The following is a 19237-nucleotide window of genomic DNA, read 5'->3' as shown; positions in this document are numbered from 1 at the left end:
TATTTATCTTAGTTTTCACTTAACCTCATGAACTTTCTATGGTTAGCTGTGCTGTGGATGGCTGATAGAATAAAAAGTTGTTTCGGATCGTTGGATATGAGTAGCCCTGGAGTTATTTTAAGTTAAGGCAATTTCTCACCCATATCAGAGACTTCTGGGATGAAACTCTAAGTTGTCCACCAGCAGTTCCTGGAGGCCACTCAAATGAGTAGCCCCATAACAGTGTGAGCAGGACTGTCCTGATAAAGGTCTTTTCTTTTTCCTGAAGGGAGAGCCACATTCCGTTAATTACAGGCTTAAAGGCATAGTTGAGTGGGTTAAGAGATTGAAAAAAACAGGGAAGCATTAGTGACAATTTCCCTTCTCATTCCTAATGGTACCAGCATGTGAAGGGAATTTGAGTAGTATAACTTTTAACCTCCCTGCTCTTATATTCACTGACACTGGCTAGGTGAGGTGACCTACTTGACTGGCAAAGTTGGGAAGAATAACTGGCTATGCTTTGCTAAGCTCTTCTTTCCTTCATCTTGGAAGTGACTCTGGTGATAGAGAGACAAAAGTTCTCTGCTCCACTGTGGACATGCCCCTTTCACATGGATTTGCCTGGCACCAACTTGCTGCAATAAAGTGGGTAAGTCTGGATAATTCTAGAATTCAGTTGACAGACTCACTTGGCTGTCTCCTGAAGCCCCATTTTCCAACATGGGCTCTAACAGTAAAAAGTGACATAATGTGTGGGCTCCAGTGCAAAATGAAAATATAGTGCCTCTTGTTCAAACTGCAAAGAAAAGGTGTTGTTGAAAGTATTTGCACCGGGGTGCATAGTGTCCTCCCCAAATTCATGTTTACCTGGAACCTGTGAATGTGCACACGTAAATTCTTTTTTCAGATAGAATCGAGATAAGATGACATCATACTAGATTAGGGTGAGCCCTAAATGGGTTCTATGTGTTGTTCTCTCTTCTCTTTTTCTTGTATGTCATCTTTTTCAGCAGAAGTGTTTGGCTAATATTGGGAAGTAACACGAGTAACAAAGGATATGATAAGATTCCTTGGACATTCTTCTTTCTTAAAAAACAAACTGCTTTCTTTCTGTGTTAGAAGTAAGTTCAGATTCAAATGGAAAGCATGGCCTCCCGGAGCTCTTAACACCTTCACTTAGTCTTGGATGTGACCAGTAGCACAGAATTCTGGTGGAACTCAGTAAGACTCCAAATGGGTACCAAATAAGCATGTCATGGAAAGCACACCATAAGCAGGGTGAAAACTAGATGTGAATGGGGCAGCAGGAATGGTGGCAGACACACATATTGCACATGCCTCCTCTGCTCATGCATATATTTTATTGTCCCATAAAGTTTACTTACAAACGTAAGTTCAAAGATAAAATCATTAAGAATTTCAAGACAGCAATAGCAGAGCATGAAACCAAGCAAGCGTGGGGCCCTTCTGAGCATGGTTCATGCGGGACTTGATCAACTGGTAAAAGAGCCAAGGCTCTGAGATACCCACACCATGTCAGTGACAGAAGTCCAAGCTACAGATATTGAAGCAGCCCTCAATGCCACTCAGGCACTGAAAGGCCTGTCACTGAAAATGAACCAAAATGTAAATTTAGGAGGATAATTTATGGACTTTTAGGACTTTGGATTTTTAACCCACAATAACAAGAAAACTTCATTTCAAAAGAAAGTGTGAGGTCTTCAAGTTTGCTTTGGTTGTTGAGGGTCCTTTGTGGTTACATATCAATTTTGAAGTCGTTTCTTCTATTTCTGCCAAAATAGGGGATTTTGATAGGCATTGCATTAAATCTGTAGGTAGCTTTGTGTAATATGGACATTTTAACAATAGTTCATGAATGTGGGATGTCTTTCCATTTATTTATGTTTTCCTTGATTTCTTTCAATAATGCTGTAGTTTTCAGTGTACAAGTCTTTCATGTCTTTGGTTAAGCTTATTCCTAAGTATTTTATTCTTTTTGATGCTATTGTAAATGGAATTGTTCTCCTAATTTCTTTTTTGGATTGTTCATTGTTAATGTGCGGAAATGCAAGTGATGCATATATGTTGATTTCATATTCTGCAAACAAACTTTGCTAAGTTGTTTTATTAGTTCTAATAAATTTTTTGTGAAATGTTTAGCATTTTCTACATCTTTTTCAATAGTTTCCCTTTCAGCCTCAGTGTATCCTTAAATCTAGGGGACATTTTGACCTCCATCTTAGGCTTTCATCTTAATTCTCAACTTCTTCAGAGTCTTAGCTGGTTAGTGTTCTCCTTATTGTTTGCCACTTTGGAGAATCCAACAAAATGTTGTACTCAAGGTGAGACCTCTTTTCTCGTCCACCTCTGAACCTGAATATCACTTATTACTTACTTCATTCTCTTAGAACTTAGCATTCGAAGTTTAAATGGTGATCTTTCTTAAAGGAGGTCAATATGCTCACCGAATTCAAGACCTCTGGTGAGTTGTGTCAAGTGTGTAGGAATCATATTAACTTTTTGGCTGTTAGCCCCCCTGGAAACATTTCTAAAGTGGTGTTTGAACTTGATATTCAGGTTTATTGGACACCGCATTAAAGAGTTTAACAGAGTAAGAGTAGGCTGGTCATTCCTAAAGCAGACTTTATCCAAGGGTGACCTTGTAGCCACCTGCATCAGGCTCATCCTCTTTGAGTCATTGAGTGCCCTCAACCCCCCTAAACTGTAAACTCCTTATAAACAAGAATTATGTTTTATAGCTCTTGTTCCCCTTCCCTATACCTAAACATGCCTGGAATAGAAGGTGCCTCTATGAACAGGTGTTGCTTTATTTTAAACTACATTTAGTACATGTATATGTTCATTTCCCTCTGGGAAAGGAGGCTACATTCCACAGGATTCAAATATCAAGCCTTTAAACTTCCTTGAACCCATAGATATATAAATAATTGCATAACTATCCTCCCTCTATACAATTCTAAGATGATCATATCAAAGTATGGTCATTAATTTTTTTTGTTGTTTTTTTGTTTTTGCGGTACGCGGGCCTCTCACTGTTGTGGCCTCTCCCGTTGCGTAGCACAGGCTCCGGACGTGCAGGCTCAGCGGCCATGGCTCACGGGCCCAGCCGCTCCACGGCATGTGGGATCTTCCCGGACCGGGGCACGAACCCGTGTCCCCTGCATCGGCAGGCGGACTCTCAACTACAGCGCCACCATGGAAGTCCCCATTAACTGTTTTTAATTGCAAACAGATAATAAGCAAAGTGAAAGGAAGTTTTTCCACCAAAGTAAAGGCCAAAGTTCAAAAAGTCAAATTAATATTGGATTTGTTACTATTCTAAATAGTAAAGAACACTGACAAGAAATATCACAGTACTGGTTGCTATTATCATCTTTTCATTTTCCATTACAGTTGTTTATATTATCTTCATGGGATATCACTGAAGTTATCAAGGTTTCTTAATTGTCAAATTAAAAAACAAAATCCCTTGAAATGCCAATACAAAGAAAAATGAGTCAGAACATGAAAAAATGTTTTAGACAAGTTGACAACATATATTCGTTGCTCATTTCCCTTTCAGAGAGAAGTTCTATCTTATTCACACCCACATGTACAATAGACTGAATAAAATACAACCCCATCACTCAATGGTGATAAAAAAAGGAAAGACAAGCTGGTTCCAGAAAATTCCCCTATTTATTCCTAGTATCTGGTTGCATCTGGCAAAAAAGAGCATTTTGAAATATTCTCTAAATTTTTGTATTTTATTTTATAATAATTTGCTTATTTATCTCAATGTAAATATTAAAAACGCATGAGAAATATTTTAACATTTGGCATTTCTATCTATTTCCTTAATGTTTCCTTTGCGTCCTATGATGATCGTTTGGGATAGACAGCACATACCACTCTCATACTCCCCAGAGTCTATAGCCCCATACACATGCAAAATAGCTTGTGGGGATGTGTTAACATACACTTGGTTGAGGCAGGAAGGCTGTAGAGTACGTAGTTTTTACACCTCAACATTTTAAGTGTTTTTGGAAAGTAACCCTAGTTTGAGTGCAAGTTCCATCGATTTATCAAATGCATTTCAGGTATACCTAGGTATGTCCAGTAAAATGGTAAGGCTATATTACTGGGAGACTATTTACATGAGCAAGTGAAAAGACATCGTGAAAAAATATATTATAACCAAGAGTCAGATATAATACGTCAATCAAATAGAATGTAGATCCCAGAAACATATCCACACATATAAGGACAATTGAGTATTCAGCAGAGTTGCAAAGCCAATTTCGAGGAGAAAGGATAGTCTTCTTGACAAATGGTGCCGGAAGCATATAGCACACGGATATCGTGCATAGATAGCCATATGCAAAAGTATGACCTTTGATCCCTACTTCACACCATATAAAGAATTAACTAAATGTAGATCAAAACATAACTCTCTAAAACGTGGACAAAATCTTTTTGACCTTGGGTTAAGCAAAGATTTCCTAGAGATGACACCAAAAACAAGATCCATAAAAGAAAAAAAAGTGATAAATTGGGTTTCATCTTTGGAAGCCATTATTAATAAAAGAAAAGCCACAGCTTGGAAGAAAATATTTACAAATTATATACCTGAAAAGACTTGTGTCTCTAACATGTATAGAACTCTCAAAACTCAGTAATTAGAAAAAATTTTTTAAATTAAGAATATGGGTAAAAATATTTTAAAAGAGAATCCTGCCAAGGAGGTGTACGGATGCAGATAAGCACATGAAGTTGCTCAATGTAATCAATTATTAGCTAAATGAAAATGAAAGCCCCAGGAGATATCACTACACACGTATTGAATGGCTAAAATTAGAAAAGTCCAACCACACCAAGTATTGGTGAGGCAGTATAGGAACTGCAAGTCTTTTACACTGCTAGTGGGAAGGAAAATGGTGCAGTCACTTCAGTCAACAGTTTGGCTGTTTCCTTATAAGTTGAACATACACCTACCGTATGATCCAGCATTTCTGCACGTAGATATTTATGCAAGAAAAATGAAAGCATATGTTCATACAAAGACTTGTACATGGATCATCACAGCATCTTTATTTTTAATAGACAGAATTGTAACAACCTCGAGCACCCATCAACAGGCAAATGAATAAACCTACTGTGGTATACTCATACAGTGAAACACTACTCAGCAAAGCAAAGTGATAAACTATTGATACCCACAAAAATATGAATTACTCTCAAAATAATTACATTGTGTGAAAGAAGCCAGATAAAAGAGTCCTCACTGTGTGAATCCATTTATATAAATTTCTAGAAAGATGCAAACACATGTCTAACGATAGAAAGCCTATCAGTGGTCACTTGGGGATGTGGAGGGGTGGAATGTGAGGGAAAAAAGGGGCTTTATGAATGAGGCATAGAAACACTTGCAAGTGAGGATATGTTCCTTTTCTTGATTGTGTTGGCAGGTCCATGGGTATATGCATATTTCAGAACTTAAATTGTGTTCTTTAAGGATGTGCAGTGTACTGTGTGTCCATTCTGTTTAACAGAGCCATTAAAAAAAGCCTAAGAACAGATGGTTGTCTCAACAAATAAATGTAGCAAAGAACAGAAAAGTCAAGTACAGTATGATTTCTGTCAGTTGAGTTTTCCTATAGTTTATTTCCCTCAAAAAATATATCTGAGTCCTTAAAAGAGATGGGACTCTTAATAAAAGGTAAAAAAAAAAAAGCTGGCAAAGCCATCAGCAGGGTGAGCTCCAGCTACTTTTCAATTGTGGGACACTAGGTGCACAGTGCAGACATGCTAGGATGTTTGTTCTTCCTGCCCAATATTTTAGAGAGGATATTAAACACCCCCGTTAAATGCCTGCAAGTGATGGCCAGAGTGGAGTTTGGAGAATGATGTCTGTGATCTTTAATATGGTTGTGCCTTTGTAAAGAGTCTCACTCAGAATTTCCAGGGTAATTTTGGAGTCAACTTTTTTTTGTTTTTTGGATGATATATATTGTTTAACTCACCTCAAGAATATATCCACGTAGACTTGAAGTTAGGGACCAGCTGGTGTAAATTTGTGTGGTTATCTCCTGACCTAACCTTTTAGCTTCTTTTTGTTCCTTGATTGTAGTTAAGCTTCATCTTGCCTCAGGGCCTTTGTATTGCTGTTCCCATGTTCTGGAAATATTATTTCCAGAAAAATTGTCCATAAATTATTCCTTTCTATTCTTTGACACTCATCTCTTAAAGATATTTTTTTCCTTGATTGTCCTACCAGCCTAACTTAGTCCCAATTTATCAGATTACCTTACTTCTTTCACAGAATAATAATAAAAACAAATATTATCTTTGGTGTCTCTTTGTATTTAGATCAACTTTTTCCCAAAGAACACAAGCCCCACAGTGACAGAGGTTGTTACCTTTCTTATCCCTTATTCTGGGTCTTAGAACTGTGTCTGGCATGTAGTAATAACTCAAGGTCTGTTGACTATGTAAAGAATATGTGAGTAGATGAACAGATTTGGAGTTATTTGAGGTCGCTGTTAATGATGGCTGGTGTTGGTGATTAAATTAAAATTGTAGGTTTTCGAGTTGGAAGTGATCTTACTGAGTCTCACAGCTACGGCAAATCTCTCCCTACTGTAGCATCCCTGACAGATGATCAAGTCTGAGCTTGAATAACTGTATATGAAAGACCCTAACCAGGGCAACCTCGTAGCTTTCTTCAAGCAGATCAGAACCTTCCTTGGGAGTTTGCTCCCTACTATTCAGCTGTAGTTAGGAGGAAACGGTTTGATTTACCCAGAAGCATCTTCTCTCAGTCTCCTTGTTCTAGTTTCTAGAGAATAGACAGGACAGAGTTTCCTCTAAATTACATCCTTTTGGGTTTGCATTCCTGCTTGTAACAAAATAAGCACCATGCTATGGCAAAATTCCCCTTGTCTGCCACTTGTTACTACATTCCTTGTTAGTGTTTAGAAATAATTTGTCTTAATGTTCCACATTATAATTGATGGAGTAAAGAAATCAAAGCGATCTGGGGGTTATGTCAGAAGCAATCAGACAGATATATTTTTTTTAACATCTTTATTGGGGTATAATTGCTTTACAGTGGTGTGTTAGTTTCTGCTTTATAACAAAGTGAATCAGTCATACATAAACATATGTTCCCATATGTCTTCCCTCTTGCGTCTCCCTCCCTCCCTCCCTCCCTATCCCACCCCTCCAGGCTGTCACAAAGCACCGAGCCAATATCCCTGTGCCATGTGGCTGCTTCCCACTAGCTATCTACCCTACTACGTTTGTTAGTGTGTATATGCCCATGACTCTCCCTCGCCCTGTCACAGCTCACCCTTCCCCCTCCCCATAACCTCAAGTCCGTTCTCTAGGAGGTTTGCGTCTTTATTCCTGCCTTACCCCTAGGTTCTTCATGACATTTTTTTTTCCTTAAATTCCATATATATGTGTTAGCATACGGTATTTGTCTTTTTCTTTCTGACTTACTTCACTCTGTATGACAGACTCTAGGTCTATCCACCTCATTACAAATAGCTCAATTTCATTTCTTTTTATGGCTGAGTAATATTCCATTGTATATATGTGCCACATCTTCTTTATCCATTCATCCGATGATGGGCACTTAGGTTGTTTCCATCTCCGGGCTATTGTAAATAGAGCTGCAATGAACATTTTGGTACATGACTCTTTTTGAATTTTGGTTTTCTCAGGGTATATGCCCAGTAGTGGGATTGCTGGGTCATATGGTAGTTCTATTTGTAGTTTTTTAAGGAACCTCCATACTGTTCTCCATAGTGGCCGAACCAATTCACATTCCCACCAGCAGTGCAAGAGTGTTCCCTTTTTTCCACACCCTCTCCAGCATTTATTGTTTCTAGATTTTTTGATGATGGCCATTCTGACTGGTGTGAGATGATATCTCATTGTAGTTTTGATTTGCATTTCTCTAATGATTAATGATGTTGAGCATTCTTTCATGTGTTTGTTGGCAGTCTGTATATCTTCTTTGGAGAAATGTCTATTTAGGTCTTCTGCCCATTTTTGGATTGGGTTGTTTGTTTTTTTGTTATTGAGCTGCATGAGCTGCTTGTAAATTTTGGAGATTAATCCTTTGTCGGTTGCTTCATTTGCAAATATTTTCTCCCATTCCAGACAGATATTTTAACTTACCCTTTTAATGTATTTAATGCAGACAGTGTGAAGAATTGAGCAGTATAGTCACCGCATTATTGCCATTGCTGAAAAAAATGTATTTATGGTGAAATTTATGGTAATTTTGAAAGCATTAGCTGATGGGGGAATTGTCAGCTACATCTTAGTGCTCTGAGCATTTCTCAAAAAGTTGTGATACGAAACACCTCTGACTTTTCTTGTATTTCTGTTATGTTCAACTACTTCACAAAAAGCATTCTTCATATTCCTGAAATAATGATGGGCTTAGTTGAGATTCTTTTGGGTCCTAACGGACCAACATGTGTGCATAATAGTGTCGAGTTACACAGAGCCTGGATGTTTGGCTCCAGACTGAAAGCCTCATGGAGTCGTTTTTTCACATCTGTTCACCAATGTGTATGAATGGGAGAAAACCAAAGTTCTGGTTTGTTCAATCAAGGGGAGCCACACTCCTTTTACTTTTGCTGAGACAAACAAGTAAAGAGGTGTAAAATATCTGAAAAGAGCCTCTTAAGGCTTGGTAGAATGCTTAAGTGGGATGTAGAGAATATACAACAAAAAGAAGAGCAAGTGAGTACTGCTGGCAAACATTTTCAAGGACAGCTAACAAAATAATAATAGTAGTAACAACAATAGTAAGATTGATTTTAAAAGACTTAAGAGTGGCATGGATTCCTAACCACTCTACATGTATTAACTCCATGCCACAGCTCTGTAAAATGGGTGAGGTTATTAAGCCCTTGTTTTTCAAAGAGAAAGTGAAACACAAAGAAGTACCACTCCTGAACTCCCACCACTAGTAAGTGGTGGAGCTGGGGAAAAATTATCCAGGCAAATTAATTTCAGAGTTAGTGCTCTTAACCAGTAGGTTATGTCCCACAGGTAATATTTGCACATTTTGAAATCACTTTACAAATACTATTTTTACCCCTAAAGTACACAGGGAATACCCAGGGAAATTGGCATTATATTTATTTTTATTTCTTTGCCAATAATCTGTTAACTTTGGCAGTTCAGTATTCTTCTGCAACTTCTTAAAAATTCAGCCTACAATCCAAGAAAATAAGAGCTAGTGAAAATAAATGCCTTGTAAATCCAGTTCAAGAGAGCAACTAAAAACTAAGGTCCCCTGGATGTAAAAGAGAACGCAAAAGAAAAGGAGACAAGAAGCCCAAACCTTATGATTAAGCTCCACGTTGTTAGGTAAAGGGGCATTTAATTAATGCTTCTTTAATACCTTGTGCATGGAGGCATGGCTCTACAGAAGCCAAGGAGTCTCCCTTTCATCACTGACTCATGGTATGCTTCTGGCAGGGTCACTTCCTTCTTTGAGCCTCAAAGCTTTTCATCAAGACAGTGAGGGAAATGGAACAAGGTTAGCTCTCACAAGCCAGCTCTCATGTTCTCTCATGTTACCTGTGAGTCTAGGTAAGTGCCAAATGTCTTTAACATGACAGATTATATTTTTTCTTAACCATTTCTCTTCTCCTGATTTTTACGTGATTTGAACTTTAGTTAAACAGTAAAACGAGCCCTGACTCTACTGGCTGGAGCTAGACAAGGGATATGGATTTAGTGGGATGAGAAGATAAAGAACACCAGGGAGTAAATCAAATGTTTTACACCTGTGCTTAGCTAATTGTTACTCAGATAATTCAGACAATCTTACAGCACCTGAACCCTGAAATTCCTTAGTTCTGTTTAAGAAAAAGTAACTCTTCAAGTAACTGAACTCTGAGAATCATGTAAGTCATAAAGAAAAAGAAGAAATCTTATTTTTTGAATTAGTTGATTTCATATATACTGTTTCACTTTCATGATATTAACTAGCTATCTTTCCATTTTATGTTTGAGGAAAGTAAGGCTTTAAAAATCTCAGTAATTTTCTCAAGGTCACTTGTTAAGGATGTGGTAGGCAGCATAATGGCTCCTAAAAATGCCCTCACCCTAATCCCTAGAACCTATTAATATGTTACCTTACATGGTAAAGAGGACTTTGCAGATATGACTGAAGTTACAGACCCTGAGATAGAAAGATTATCCTGGATTACCTCATGGAACAAATCTAATTGCATGAGTCCTTAAAAGCAGAAAACCATTTCCAACTGTAGAAAGAGAGAGAGATGTCCTAATAGAAGCAGAATCAGAGAGATGCAACATTTTGGGTTTTTTAGGTGGAGAAAGGGGACTCTGAGTCAAGGACTACAAGTGACCACTGGAAGCAGATAAAGTCCAGGGAACAGAAACATCCCTAAGAGCCTCCAGAAAAGAATGTAGCTCTGCCAATACTTTTTTTTTTTCTTTTTTAACCATCTTTATAGGAGTATAATTGCTTTACAGTGGTGTGTTAGTTTCTGCTTCATAACAAAGTGAATCAGCTATACATATACATATATCTCCATATCCCCTCCCTCTTGCGTCTCCCTACCACCCTTCCTTCCCTATCCCACCCCTCTAGGTGGACACAAAGCAGAGCTGATCTCCCTGTGCTTTGCGGCTGCCTCCCACTAGTTATCTGTTTTACATTTGGTAGTGTATATATGTCCATGCCACTCTCTCACTTCATCCCAGATTACCCTTCCCCTTCCCTGTGTCCTCAAGTCCACTCTCTATGGCTGCGTCTTTATTCCTGCCCTGCCCCTAGGTTCTTCATAACCATTTTTTCTTTTTTTTTTTTTAGATTCCATATATATGTGTTAGCATATTGTATTTGTTTTTCCCTTTCTGACTTACTTCACTCTGTATGACAGTCTCTAGGTCAATCCACCTCACTACAAATAACTCAATTTCATTTCTTTTTATGGCTGAGTAATATTTCATTGTATATACGTGCCACATTTTTTTTTTTTCTGCAGTACACGGGCTACTCACTGTTGTGGCCTCTCCCGTTGCGGAGCACAGGTTCCGGACGCGCAGGCTCAGCAGCCATGGCTTACAGGCCCAGCCGCTCTGCGGCATGTGGGACCTTCCCGGACCGGGGCACGACTCGTGTCCCTTGCATCAGCAGGCAGACTCCCAACCACTGCACCACCAGGGAAGCCCTGTGCCACATCTTTATCCATTCATCTGTCGATCCTGCCAACACTTTTACTTTACTCAATTGAGACCAATGTCAGACTTGTAAGGTAATAACATTACATTGTTTTGAGTCACTAATTTTTTTGTAATTTGTATGAAAGCAATAAAAAACAAATACAGAGGTCCTACAACAGCCAGGCTATATATTTATACTTAAGTATTTCTGAAATGAATTTACCTTGTGATTGACAGCAGCAGCAGCTTCCGAGGGATCCCACCACACACCTGAGGCAAAAGCAGCCTAATACAAAGCAGTGACAGCATCAGGTCACTGCCCCACACTTGGGGTAGAGGGGGACTTGATCTACTGTAGCAGCAGCATAGCCTGAATGGGAACCCATCCTCCTGTGGCACTAGTCCCATCAACATTAGTCTAATCTGCTAGCATCTGCTGTGCCAACAGGCCCAACATATACAAACCCTCCAACTCAGTAGCATTAAGTGAGCCAGGCTCAGTGTTTCCTGAAACTCATATCCAATGGCACTGGAAAGCCCAGATATCACCTACTGTTATGAAAACATAAAAAAACAATAACAGAAGACTGGGAACTTCAGAAAGAAAAGGGGAACAATGGAATGGGTGAAAACAAATGGGGTAAATATCAGAGACTATCATTAGCCTCATGAGTTTCTTGATGGTCAAAGCAAAAATGATGACACCATCTGATGTGGTTCTCAATGCAGAGAAAGGAAATACTACAGAAAATCATACTTTAAAACTGGGGAATATTAAGAGACCTAAATGGAAGTAAAATTTTGAAACTTCACTTGAAGTAATAAAACACTGATTCCAGTAGGCTATGATAAGTTACATATGTATACTGTAATGCCAAAAACAACCACTAAGAAAACTATACAAACAGTATACACAAATGATTATAAATAAATTAAAATGGACTTATTAAAAAATGTTTAAGTAACCTACATGAAGGCAAAATAAGAGAAACACAGGATTGAGAAACTAAGGTAAAAGACAAAACAAAAAATAAAATGGTAGACCTAATCTAACATAGCAATAATTACATTAACTGTAAATGATCTAAATAACCAAGTCAAAGACAGAGATTGGAAGAGTAGATGAAAAATCAGAAGCATGATCCAACTATATACTGTCTATAAGAAGCTTACTTTAAACATCATGATATAGGTAGTTCAGAATAAAAGGATGAAAATGATATATCCTGTGAACGTTTATCAGAAAAAGCAGGAATGGCTATATTAATATCAGATAAAGTAGATTTCAGAGCAAAGGAAATTATTAGGGGCAAAGAGGATCATTACATAAAGATAACAGGAATAATCCACCTAGATGACCTAATGATACTAAATGTGTGTGCACCAAACAACAGAACTTCAAAATACATGAAGCAAACACTGAAAAAGGTAAAAGGAGAAAATTTTAAATCCACAATTATTATTTGAGACTTCAACACAGCAATTTATAGAACTACCAGAGAGAAAAATCAGCAAGGATGTGGAAGAACTGAAAACATCATCAATCAACAGGATATAACTGACATTTAAAGAACACACTCAATAAGAGCAGAATACATATTCAAGTGTCCATGGAACATTCACTCATATACCATATACTGGGCGATAAAAAAACATTAGCAGATTTAAAAGAATTAAAATCATAGAGAGTATGTTCTCTAGCCATAATGGAATCAGACTAGAAATCAATAACAAAGACAACAGGAAAATCTTCAATCACATGAAAACTAAACATCACAATTCCAAATAACTCATGGGTAAAAAAGACAGCATCAAGGAAAAAATTTTAAATGCAGAGAATAAAAGAATGCAGATATAACAGATCAAAGTTTGTGGAATGAAGTGAAAGCAATGTTGAAAGGGAAGTTTATAGCACTAAATTGGGAAAGAAAATATTTCAAAGCAATAATCTAATTTTCTATATTAAAATAGTAAAAAAGGAAGAGGAAAAAACACTAAACAAGCAGAAAGAAGGAAATAATAAAGATGAAACAGAAATCCATGAAACTGAAAATGGGGGGGGAATCAATGAAACAAAAGGCTGGTTCTTTGAAATAAACAATCTAATCAATAAAGATCTAGCAAGACTGATAAAGATAAAAAGAGAGATGGCACAAATCACAGATATCAGAAATGCAACCAGAGATACCATGACATATCCTGCAGGTTAATAAGGGACAAGTTATTATGAAAAAGTCTACACTATAAATTCAAAAATGTAGATGAAATGGACCAATGCTTCTACACCCAAAACTACCAAAACTCAGCCAAGATGAAATAGATAATCTCAATTTTCCTGTAACCATTAGAAACATTGATTTTTCATTTAAAAACTCCCAAAAGAAATATTCAGGCTTAGATGTTTCACTTTTACCCAAGACTTAAAGAATTAACACCAATTTTACATGACTTGATAAGAAATAGAAGTAGAGGGAACAGTTCCTAATTAATTTTATGAAGCCAGTATTACCTTGATACCAAAACCAGACAGGGATAGTATAGAAAGAAGAAAACTACAGACCAATATGTTTTATGAAATTGGCTGTAAAAATCCTCAGTCAGATATTAGCAAATTAAATCCAGAAATATATAAAAAGAATAATATACCATGACCAAGTGGTATTTATTCCAGTTATGCAAAGTTGGTTAAATATTTGAAAATCAAACAATGTAATCCACAATATCCAATAGATTAAGGGGGAAAAGTCATGTGATCCTATCCATTAATGCAGAGAAAGCATTTGACAAAATCCAATCCCATTCATGATTTTAAAAAAAGAAGGAAAAAAAAACTTCAAGCAAACTAGGAATAGAAAAGGAACATACTGAAACTCATAAAGAGGATCTACAAACAACCTATACCGACATTATATTTAACTGTGAAAGACTGAATGCTTTCTCTGTAAGATCAGAAACAAGGCACTGATATCTGCTCTCACCACTTTTATTAAATATATTACTGGAGGTTCTAGTAAGAAAATAAAGCAAAAATAAATAAATACATAAATTTAAAAGTTAAATTTTTAAAAAGTTTATTTAAAAGATAAAAGGACTATTCCTACTATGTTGAATAGGAAGGAACATATCCTACTGAATGTTGAATAGTAATATATCCTATTATATTGACTAAGGTAAAGTAAAACTGTCTGAAGATGAGATGATAATCTAAATGGAGAAAATACCAAGGAATCCACAAAAAGCTTGAGAAATAATATTAGTTTGTAAATGTTTTAGAGTACAAGGTCAACACAATTTTATCAAATTATATATTAATAACAAATGTGTAGAAGCTTAAATAAAAATATGTGATGCCATTTACAACTGACCTAAATAAATACTTAAATATAAGCCCAATAAGACATTTATAGGACCTCTATACTGAAAATTACAAAATGCTGATGAAGAAAAATTTTAAAGTCCCAAACAAATAGGGAGACATACCTTGTTCATGTATTAGAAAACACAACATAATAAAGATGTCAATTCTCCCCAAGAGGCTTAACACAATTACTCTTAAAATGTCCTTAAGGTTTTTGTGGATATAGACAAGCTTATTCTAAGATTTATATGGTAAGAAGAGGCTGAAGAATAGCTAAAACAATTTGTAAAGGAAGATTAAAATGGGAGGAATTAATCTACCCAATTTCAAGATTTTGCAGTAATGATGGAGGGTAGATACATAGATCAATGGAATGGAATAGAGAACCCAGAAATAGACTGACATAAATACATTTAACTTGCTTTTGACAGCAGTGCAAAAGCTATCAAGGAAAAATAGACTTTTCAAAAAATGGTACTGAAACAGTTGGACATCCCTCGACAAAAACAAACAAAAAATGAACCTTAACCTAAATCTCCACACCTTACACAAAAATTAAATCAAAGTGGATCATAATCTTAAATGTAAAAGCAGGACATTTTTAGAAAAAAAAATAGGAGAAAATCTTTGACATCTAGAACTAGGTGAATAATTCTTAGACTTGACACCAAAAGTATGATCAATAAAAGCAAAAACTGATAAATTGGATCTCATCAAAATGAGTTAAAAATGCTTCATAGAAGATCCTTTTAAGTGGGTGAAAACTCAAATTACACAGTGGGAAAACATATTTGAAAATCCCATATAAGACAAATGACTTGTATCTATAATATACAAAGAACTCTCCAAACAACTTAAAAAAATCCAACTAGAAAATAGGCAGAAGACAGGAACAAACATTTCATGGAAGAGAATATACACATGGCAAAGAAGCACATGAAAACATGCTCAACATCATTAGCCATTAGGGAAATGCAAATTAAGACCATAATGAGATATCAGAGAATAACTAAAATTAAAGTATAGTGACAACATCAAATGCTCGCGAGTACGTAGAAAAATTATATCACGTCACTGGTGGGAAAATAAAATGGTTTATCCACTCTGAGAAACAGCTTGACAGTCTCTTTTAATCCTAAAAGTAGATTCACCCTACAACGCAGTAATTGTACTCTTGAGCATTTATCCAAAAGAAACAAAAACTTAAGTTCCCACAGAAACTTACACATAAATGTTCATAGCAGTTTTATTTATAATAGCCAAAAACTGGCAACTACCCAAATGTCTTTCAATGGATGAATGTTGAAACAAGTTGTGATAAAATCTTATGATAGAATACTACCGAGCAACAAAAAGGAACAAATTATTAATATATGCAAAAATTGAAATGAACTTCAAGGGAATGATGCTGAGGGAAAAATTTTAAAAAGCCAATCTCCGAAGATTAAGTAATTCATGATTATGTTTACATATTATTCTTAAAATAACAAAACGGTGGAGATGGAGAACAGATTAGAAGTTGCCAAGGGTTAGAGATGGGGGTAGAAGGTACAGCGGGGGAACTTTGTGAGGTTTTTGTGGTCCCAGTACAAATAATACAGCAATCTTGGTTTTAATCCCTAAAGATTTTTAAAAGCAATTCCTAATAAGAGATGTCCAGATATTTAGCAATGGCAGCAGATTAGAGGTATAGCTCCCCAACATGACAACTTCAAAACAGATGGTACTAATTCAATGCATATGTTAATTTTTAAAAGGCCAGTCACAATACTTAAATGGTATATATCTTAATGATATTATTCTAAGGATCCAGCTATACCAGATGGACTAGCAGGATTTCCTGTACATTCAATCTTATTTAAGACAGTAAATCTTATAATAAGACAGTTAAAAAAAGAAAAAGAAAAAAACAAACCAACTACAGGTGGATATTCTCATAGGAAGATGAGGTGAAAATATGTAGCAGTGGTTCAAAAGTTTAAGCAGTGGCACCTAAATTTGGCTGCACATTAGAATCATCTGAGGCACTTTTTAAAAACCCTCACACTGACGGTTGGTCATCCTAGACTGATAAAATCATTTTAAATCTCCTCAGACGATGCCAATGTCTAGCCAGAACTGAGAACCAGCCGACTAAGCAGAAGGGGATGTTTCTACGAAGATTTCTTAACAATAAGTCCTTTCACCCAATCAGATTCACCTCCCCGCAACTGGGTAAAGAACGCTAGATGTTGTCCATACTTGCTTAGCTTTAATTAGCACTTGTGACTTGCCCAAAACCTAGATCATGTTTCCCCTAAATTTCATGTTATTCCCTACGTTTTTCAAACCCAGGGCTAAGGGGTTTGCCAGGATGAGATTTTAAGTGCTCACAGAGGGGAAGTCCCTGGCAAACCAGGACAGCCGTCACTCTACATCGAAATGTAAAGCATCCTAAATAACCCTGCCACTGCTCCCAGATCCTAGTCTGTGCCAACCAGTGGAGAAAAGGCATTCTCCATTACTACCACGGCAAATGCTGCTGTACTTGCCTTGGCTGGTCCCTATCTTTTCCAGGTGCCACTCCCCTTCACCTGCTGGTGGACGCTTTGGCCAGCTGACAATGCAGATATTTTCAAACTTTAACGTGAATAAAAATCACCTGGAGGGCCTGTTACAACAGAGATCACTGAGCCCCACCAGAGTTGCTGATTCCATAGGGCTGGGACAGGGCCCTAAAACTTGAATATCTGACACATTATCAGGGGACGCTGGTAAAGCTGGTCAGGTTGTTACCGAATGCAGGTTCCTGTGTCTGAAGCACAGTGAGGCCAAACAAACTTAAAGGTTGGAGTCTGGAGCAGAGAAAGGTTTATTGCAGGATCAAGCAAGGAGAGGGATGGCCCGTATTCCAAAAAACCCTGAAATCTCCAAAGGATTTCAGCAAAGCATTTTTAAAGGCCAGGTGAGGGAGGGACATCCCAGGGAATGTGATCAGCTTGTGCACAATCCTATGATTGGTTGATGTTGAGGCCACAGGGCAGGTAACATTATCCATCCTTAGGTGCCAGAAGGTCTGGGAGCTACATGCTCATGATCATCAAGGAGTTAATTTCCTCCATTGGGGGGTGGTTTTTAGCATCTGAAAACTCAAGAAATATGCCTGAGATACTATTATCTGAGTACTTCAGAGAGGAACTACAGCAGAGGATATGGAGGATGGGTCTGTCCTAGGAAGGCCCCATAAGGTACTGCTTGGTTACAAGGTGACCATACTTTGAGAACCACTGCTCTAGTGGCTTGGAATGTTAAGAAAGTAATGGAAGAATCCCTTCCCAAATCTAGATTCTAGTATCGCCAGCTATTTTGGTGGGGGGAAGGGTAAGTTTTTTCCTTTCTTGGACTTCTTATTCATTTATATCAAAGCCTATTTGAGGCAGTGCGCTCGGCTGTCCTGCAGATCTGTCTTTTGCTTCAACAGTGTTTGGAATGAACAGACCCAGGGACGCTCCTTGCTCCAGCCCCCGACCACCCTCCAACATTTTTCCTGTCGCAACCTTTGGAATCATCCACTCAGCGATCCTCAGCCTCCAGGACAGGCCAACACCATTTTTTTGAGCTTAGCTCCTTATCACTGATCAACCACGAGTTCCCAGGTTCGTCAGAATTATTCCATGGAGGTGGAGGCGGCCGTCCACCGCCTATTCAACATGAACCTGTGGACACTTACCTCTCTCTGAACTTCTATTTCGACAGCAACAATGGGACTCTGGACAGTGTGGGCCACATTTTTCGCCAACTGGCTGAGGAGAAGTGTGAGGGTGCCCAGCTTCTTTTGAAGATGCAAAACCAGTGCTGCGGCCGTGCCCTCTTCCAGGATGTGCGGAAGCCTTCTCAAGATGAGTGGGATAAAACCCAGGATGCTGTGGAAGCCACCATTCTTAGGGAGAAGAACCTGAACCAGGCACTATCGGACCTGCGCGCCCTGGGCTCTGCCTGCGCAGGCTCCCACCTCTGTGACTTCCTGGAGAGCCGCTTCATGGAGGAGCAGGTGAAACTCATCAAGAAGATGGGCGACCACATGACCAACCTCCGCAGGCTGGCGGGTCCGCAGGCTGTGCTGGGCGAGTATCTCTTTGAAAGGCTAACCCTCGAGCACAAACAGGAGTCTCTGAAGTCCAGCGGCCTCTGAGGAGCCCCTCTGGCGTCAGAGCTTCTGCCTGAAGCCCCGCTCTGCAGCCACTAGGCAGCTTTGTAACTGCCCTGGAGCCCTCTACCAAGCCTTGGACCAAATGGAAACAATAACGCTTTTTGCAGAAGAAAAACGAAAAGCCTATTTGAAACACCAACAGAATAAAGAGAAAAGATATATATATGTGTGTGTGTATATATATATATATATATATATATATATATATATATTCATCATGTTCTTTTAACATATGAATTGCCCCACTTTATCTGTGTGAAATAAGTTTGTTTCCGTTATTGGGCTGGTTCTCAAGCTTTGCTGCTCGTTTGAATTACCTGAAGAGCTTTTAAGAAAAACATTGGCGTCTGGATCCCAGCCCCAGAAATTTTGATTCAGTAGGTCTAGGGAGGAGCCTGGGCACGGGGAGGTCTCAGAGTTCCCCAGGTGATTCTAATGTGCAGCAACTTTGTGAACCACCTCTTGGCTTCAATCCAGCTAATGAT

General features: G+C 38.0%; 1 protein-coding gene across 1 annotated transcript in view; it reads left to right on the top strand.

Annotated features, from left to right (window-relative positions):
- The window catches only part of LOC113625531 (uncharacterized), a 29958-nt gene extending 11153 nt beyond the window's left edge, over window positions 1-18805 (top strand). Inside the window, 2 exon segments of the mRNA XM_027116112.1 lie at window positions 18192-18259; window positions 18262-18805. Of these exon segments, the coding sequence (XP_026971913.1) occupies window positions 18192-18259; window positions 18262-18734 (541 nt within the window). The 3' untranslated portion in view covers window positions 18735-18805.
- Window positions 18806-19237: the final 432 nt, after the last annotated feature.

Source organism: Aethalodelphis obliquidens, unplaced genomic scaffold (assembly GCF_003676395.1).
Source record: "Aethalodelphis obliquidens isolate GAN/ISIS:26980383/991018 unplaced genomic scaffold, ASM367639v1 scaffold16, whole genome shotgun sequence".
In the NCBI taxonomy this organism is placed as follows: domain Eukaryota; kingdom Metazoa; phylum Chordata; class Mammalia; order Artiodactyla; family Delphinidae; genus Aethalodelphis; species Aethalodelphis obliquidens.
The sequence above is the reverse complement of the archived record's forward strand: the minus strand, read 5'-3'. Positions and strand labels throughout refer to the sequence as shown.